Source organism: Dreissena polymorpha, chromosome 6 (assembly GCF_020536995.1).
Source record: "Dreissena polymorpha isolate Duluth1 chromosome 6, UMN_Dpol_1.0, whole genome shotgun sequence".
Taxonomy (NCBI): domain Eukaryota; kingdom Metazoa; phylum Mollusca; class Bivalvia; order Myida; family Dreissenidae; genus Dreissena; species Dreissena polymorpha.
Window position 1 is genome coordinate 23,842,825 of NC_068360.1, and position 7,558 is coordinate 23,850,382.

Sequence of the window (7,558 nt, forward strand, 5' to 3'; positions counted from 1 at the left end):
TGTTAAACTATAAATAAGTGTCCATAGTGTTTGTTACTCTATCTATGTAACAATATGAGTCTGTTGAATATAAATTGGTTGTTATATGTTCATCAATGAAAGTCAATATTTTAGGAGATCAACATCTTTGGTATTAAAATGCAATTACCCTTGTTCCGAGAACTATAGCCAAATATGTTGTACTATGTAATGATTCGTCCCTATGATAGACTATAGAATAGACCCTGTCCACCCTCATATAGATGTATTTTCCACACAATTTGAGAGTCACACACACACCTATTGTTCCCAAGAATATCTATAGCACAATTTTGGTCTTATACTAGTAATTCCTATTTGACAGTGGCTGTGAGTTTTAATCTGTTTTAACAACTGAAATATTTAAATTAGAAAAGTGACATTGAATATTAATATTGAATATTAAGTCGTGTGTAAATGTAATGCAAACAAATAAAGGTATTTCATTTTGCTGAATCTATATATATGAGCTGAGGTAAAAGGTTTTCAGTGTGTTAGATACACAGGATTTGGCTAGCTTTAGTATCAATTGCATTGATGCATAATTTATTGTTTATTATCTTTGAAGTGGGAAGATTATCATTTACATTAACCATGTCTGATCTTTTTTCCAGTGATGAGGGTTATGAGCATCGTGACGATGATTTCATATTCGAGGATTTTGCCCGACTCCGTCTCAAAGGTCATGATGGGGATGATACTGAGGCATAGGTCAAAAGTCACAACCCAATCATCACACCTTCATGACCTTGACCTTCATGATCGCCCCAAGGGTTACTGCAATTAAGGCCACTATGTTTGTATGGGTACTACAGAAACAACTGCCTGGGCCGGGCCCAACATGAGAGTCTGATGTTGATGTTAATCATTGAGTTTTTTATTTAACATATAGTTGTTTATTTATATATATGTACCGGTATGTACAGTATTACATGTTTATTTTCCTAGGGTCTCATGGTAAATCTAAAGGGTGTGTAGAGAACTTTGAAAATTTCATAGCATGGTTCTCATTAGTATAGTCATATGTTACAAATGATGTCACTGTTACTTCAATCTTAAATCAACTTTATGCTTTATAATATAACTTTCTAAAAGAAAAAAAGAAAGAAAAAGAAAACCAGCACATTTTGAGGTTCCCATGTCAAGATTTTCATTACTGTCCAGTAAACATTTTGTGAATCTAATTTACTGAAGTATGCAAAGATAAACACTGGGTGGACACTATTTGTGCAAATCGAGCTCAGAAGGACCTCATAAAATTTTTAATGAGTCGCGTTCTTAGAAAGCGGGGTATAATGCATGTGCGTAAAGTGTCATCCCAGATTAGCCGGTGCAGTCTGCACAGGCTAATCAGGGACTATACTTTCCGCTTATATGGTATTTTTAGTTTTAAGGAAGTCCCTCCTTACCCAAAATCAAGTTTAGGTGGAAAGTGTCGTCCCTGATTAGCTTGTGCGGACTGCACAGGCTAACCTGGGATGACACTACGCACATGCATTATGCCCAGTTTTCTCAGAACACGACTCAAATACACACCACAGTTGCTACAATATATGGTATAATGATCTAATCTGTTTTAAACTTGTATTGTTTCAAAGTTCAGAGAAACATGAAATAAAGATAAAACAGTTCAATTTTAATAATCCTCAGTGGTCTGGCAAAAAAGTAACTGATGGCACAAATTCATGGAACAGAATAAAAATGTTTGAAGTTTAATTTTTAAGTTGCAAATGCAGATTAACCTGTTGTATTCAACTTACAGATAACATGATGATTGTTTGGCATGTTACGATTGTATTAACAGTCAAAACAGCCTTACACCTTACACATGTGCTACATGTTTTAAAGTTTTCTCATTACTAATTACATTTTGTTGTGCTGTATTTAGCAAAAAGCGCAGATGGAGCACTGTCAAAGAACAGTTGGTGGTCAAAGAAAACATTGAGGCAGAAGCAGAAATTGGTGGTGTCTTTTTGGGCTAAAACTTTCACATTTTTTCATTTTTGTTGTTGTTTATGTTGTTAAAACAAAGCAGTGTTTAAAAAAGAAATATTTAAAAGATGTGTATGTGTATATTGTATAATATTTACTATGTGATTAAATGTTGAAATAATTATATTTTGAAAACAATATCTGTTAATATTTTCTTTTGTTTTGAGCATAATAATTCACGATGATCTGGCTTTAAGATAAAACTTACAAAGATTGTGCTACGTTGATCATGTACATTTTACAGATTCACATAGTTTCAAAAAACACAATGAGACTTGAAAGAAGAACTAGCACATATTAAAATGAAGGTTTTCTCTTGTGATTTTTGTATGTTTAATTTCTATATGTAAGAATATGTATACTATTGCATAACTAGATATTCAGTGCTGTATTTTTACAGTTAAATAGTTAAGCCTGTGGGTGTACATAACAGGTGTTCTCAATAAACATGTGGATATTTCATATAATGTTGTTTAATGTTGGGTGTTGTCAAACTTGTCCGATGGATGATAAAATATTGTGTCACATATTGGTCCTCATGTTAATGTTACAATCATGACTTTATTACAGCAAATATATGAGGTGATGTGGCATCGATAGAATAGATGACAATGAGTGATAACATTTCAGGAATCATATTTTTATGATATCAACTGACCATGTATTCTTTCTGTTTTCTTTTTGGAATACAAGGTAGTTAACAAAAAATGAATATGTGTCTTGAAATTGTGGCAATATTATTTTATTAAATATGAAAAATGAAATATATCCGTTATTGTTTTATTTAAGGCAATGACCCCTTTCCCACTGGACAATATAAATACAACAAAACACTACATTAAAGGGCATTGATCACAGATTCAAAATTGTTGGTCATTCATTCAAAAAGGAATGAAAACATTATGTTTAAACAAGCGTAACAACACTCCTGATTAATAAAAATGATAAAACTATTGGGTCATCAATGGTTACATTCAAAATCAGTAAAATTATGAATAATTTGAAAAAAGTAAGTGTATAACTGTGTAGCGTTTAGTCCCAAATCCAACATCTATTTGATGAGTGTTTTCAGTGTCTTTTTCATATAATTGCAGGCACTGATTTTTGGTTAGAAAAGGACTTCAATACATCAAAATAAGTTACTTGCTTTCATTTTACAGTCCAGTCCAGTTACTTTCTTCCTATTCAGATAATTGAGAATTATTTTTGCAAAGCTTGGTGCAATTCTCATAAAATTATTTTCTTCTGCGTTTTTGCCGAGTATGAAGAATTCAATTGTTCTTTGGAAGACAAATTACTTGTTGCCAATATATTGAGGCACTAAACATAAATGTAATATGCGATCTTGTTCAATATTTATTAATGTAACATGACATTATTTTACCAATCTTTTATCATACGCTGTATACCCATTGTGAATTGTGTTGTTATGCCCCACTTCGAAGAAGAGGGGGTATATTGTTTTGCACATGTCGGTCTGTCGGTCCGTCCACCAGATGGTTTCTGGATGATAACTCAAGAACGCTTAGGCCTAGGATCATGAAACTTCATAGGTACATTGATCATGACTGGCAGATGACCCCTATTTTCAGGTCACTAGGCCAAAGGTCAAGGTCACAGTGACTCGAAATAGTAAAATGGTTCCTGGATGATAACTCAAGAATGCTTACGCCTATGATCATGAAACTTCATAGGTACATTGATCATGACTGGCAGATGACCCCTATTGATTTTCAGGTCGCTAGGTCAAAGGTCAAGGTCACAGTGACTCGAAACAGTAAAATGGTTTCCGGATGATAACTCAAGAATGCTTACGCCTAGGATCATGAAACTTCATAGGTACATTGATCATGACTGGCAGATGACCCCTATTGATTTTCAGGTCACTAGGTCAAAGGTCAAGGTCACAGTGACTCGAAACAGTAAAATGGTTTCCTGATGATAACTCAAGAATAATTAGGCCTAGGATCATGAAACTTCATAGGTACATTGATCATGACTGGCAGATGACCCCTATCGATTTTCAGGTCACTAGGTCAAAGGTCGAGGTCACAGTGACAAAAAATGTATTCACACAATGGCTGCCACTACAACTGACAGCCCATATGGGGGGCATGCATGTTTTACAAACAGCCCTTGTTTCAATACATTTTCATTTGTTTATGATTCCCCCCTTAGCGTAACACTGGTGCTTTGTATATTTTTGTGACCAATATTACCTATGGTGTTGTCTTTTACTTTTCAGGTATTATTATGCTAAAAAACATCACAAGTTAAATGTAAGCACTTTGTTGTAGGCATCTTTAGTCTTGAAATTGTAGGCTTTAGTCATGAATGTCACATAAATACATGTGTCAACATGTTTTCTCAATTTAAATGTTAATTGACATAATAGTTGGGAATATACAGATTTTGTTTGACCAGTATTTGTTTCTTGTTCTCTTTCCAGTAAAAAGATGAAAATTTTCTGATTATTCAATTAATGCATACAGCTCCAGTTCACAGAAATGAACTGTATGTGTTTGTTTTTTAAAAGGTTTCAGTTCTTACACACCTAAATGATGTTCGTTGCCTGTACAGCTAATTGTTACTTACAAACTTTTTACAAGTTTATGTTAAAAAAATGTTTGATTAAAAAAAATACTTGTAAGATTCTATGTATGAACAGAGTTAAAACATATAGTTATATAACAGTTATACACAATTATGTATTTCGTGTTATATGTATTTTCATTTAAATATTTATACTGATACAATGTTCTTAATTTCTTGATATTTAAACATTGCTGTATAATAATGATGAAAGATCAACGGTCACATTAAAAGGGCATCACAGGCGTCCGAGATGGCATTTGGCAACCTTGTGTTTAGGACTAGGTTGATCACTATACTATATACTTGCCAATTTACTACTGATTAATAAAAAAATAATGTTCAGAAACCATACAGATGAAGTCCCAAAGTAATTATTATTTAATCAATTTCGAAACATGTTTTAGGGATTTTTTTATTCATAATTTAAAGACTTGGGCTTTTACGACTTAAAAAGGAAATAATCACTATAAAGTTGCAGTTCAAAGTCGAAGATTGCTTCTTGTATAAGGAGTAATCACTATAAAGTTGCAGTTCAAAATCAAAGATTTCTATTTGTGAAGGGAGTAAACATTATAAAAGTTGCAGTTCAAATTCACAGATCGCTACTTGTTTATGAGACTTAGTAAAAAAAACAAGAGGTTTCAATAACTTATGGCATATAAGCAAGCCATTTTTTCAGCTTCAATAAGCAGTTATAATAACTCTTTAGAATAACAATAAAGTGCCCTTCTACATTTAGCTTTTCACATAGCCTCTACCAATACAATGATATGTGTTTTATTTTTGTTGTGTAGATACTGTTGTTGGTTTCTTGTAGATATGTAGACCATATAGGCCATGTTTTAATTTATAACATTATATTAAGTTATATAAACATAAACTACTCAAGATAATTAACTATGCTTGTACCTTCTTATGGAGTTACGTTGTACTTGTTAATGTAAGGAAGCTTTTCTATTCATGCTGTCTTTTATCTATAGTTGTTAGATCACCTCTGTACTAATAAAATGTGCAAGAAAAAAAATTAGTTTGTTTTGAAAACCTTAGTTGCTATTAATGTTGGGACTTGTATTTATGCTGGGACTTGTATTAATGTTGCTCATGGTAAAATTGAGATAAATCATTTTTTGTTAGACATTTGAAGGATGCCAGTGTTAAAATGTGGCAAATAATTGCATTAAATAAATAAATATGCTAGCAAATAACTATAAAGCCTTAATTTTCCTTCCATTATAACTGCGTTGTCACAATCAAACAGTGGGTGGTCATCACTATTTATTATTCCGTAAAAATCATTCACAATAATAACCGGGTATTTCTTAAACTAACCAGAGTGTAATTATGGGTGGGCTTATGTAACCATATGTGAGTAAAAATTCTATTACAATTCACAGATATGATTACCCTTTAGTACAACAAAATATACTGAGTACCACATTTTGTAGTGAATTTCATAACACTCGTAGTCTATGGCATGTTTTTAATGATAACAAAAGTAGTAACTAGAACCGTCAATGTGCCTGTTATACCCTCTGCAGGCCGCTGTGTCAGAGGGCAGGCCAGTTTTAAGAAAATCGTTTCCCAAAAATGCAAGCTTTATCAAGAAATGGACAGGATTTTATCGATTAAATGTCTCCCAACTTCCAAACATTACACGAAAACAAAATATTGAGGTAAAGATAGAGCGTAGTTGTGACGTCATGATACTTATGTCATAATCCCAGCACCCATCACGATTTATTAATAATAGGGTCAATCCGGGTAAAATCGGACAGGGGTAAAAATCGGACACTTCATAATATATCTTACAATCGTGATACATCGGCTATCTCGGATTCCTCCGTAAGATAGGCCTCGTGGCTAACGGTCGCCATATTGCCTTGTATTACTACTTTACTACCCAAAAGGTTGTCAGTCTATTGTTATGAGGCTGTATACGATGCGCGTTGAACTAGCGCCAAACTTTTTACCGAAACTTTGATATTAAGAGCACTATTAACGTTCATTTGTGTTGCATTTTGACCTATTATCCAAGTGATTTACTTTTCCATTATTATTTAATCACCCTATCATCCAATTTTTAAGATGAAATTACGGTGTTTACAAAACCAACCAAACCGAAAGTGAAACTGGATGCATTACGTTTCGCGATGTAAACATTAAATATTTGTTCAGTTTGAGGAAGCGAATCGATAATAGACGTTGGAATATGTATGCAATACAGACTATATTGCCGATTGTAGTACTGGCTAAAAAATACCCTTTATGACAGGTTATGTATAGAACGTTAATCAAATAGTGACCATAAATCACTACAAATGTCTGGGTTGTTCATTAACCCATTTATGCCCAGTGGACTCTCCCATCCTTCTAAATTGGATCAATTTATTTCCAAAAGTAGGGGTGTCTGGTATATTTATTTCTATATTTCGAATATTTCTTGCAGAAATTTCTTTAAGCAAACAGCGCAGACCCAGATGAGACGCTGCATTATGCAGCGTCTCATCTGGGTCTACGCTGTTTGCAATGTCCTTTTTTCAGGACGCTAGGCATGAATGGGTTAATATAATTAATGCACGTTTCTGATCTAATTGCCTGTATCTAGTTGTAATTAACATGATATTGATAAAACTAAAACGTTTTTTCATAAATTAACATTACATTTTTTTATTTTTATCATTTAGGGAATATATAATTGTATCATTATCATCATTAAATATTCTGAAAATGATCTAAATTATCATGATTACTTTAAAGTAGAATTTTTAAATTTTACTCATTGTTTTTAATGAATTTGCACATTTGCTTGATTCAAAATAAAATGTATTTATAAGGGTTTCAGTTGTTAGTTTTAACCCATTTTTAGTTCGATTTTTAAAGTACTAACTAGGTACATGTATGTGAAATGCTCTTGAGTTCGTTTCCTGGGCCTAGAACCAGTACTTGGGTGTCT

At 32.9% G+C, this 7,558-nt stretch overlaps 1 protein-coding gene across 4 annotated transcripts in view; it reads left to right on the plus strand.

Moving 5' to 3' along the window:
* The window catches only part of LOC127833531 (beta-arrestin-1-like), a 99,046-nt gene extending 94,613 nt beyond the window's left edge, over positions 1-4,433 (plus strand). For all 4 annotated transcript variants that reach the window (XM_052358832.1, XM_052358831.1, XM_052358830.1 and 1 more), the window contains one exon: positions 633-4,433. In XM_052358832.1, coding sequence (XP_052214792.1) covers positions 633-729 — 97 coding nt within the window. In that variant the 3' untranslated portion in view covers positions 730-4,433. The remainder of the gene's footprint in view (positions 1-632) is intronic.
* Positions 4,434-7,558: the final 3,125 nt, after the last annotated feature.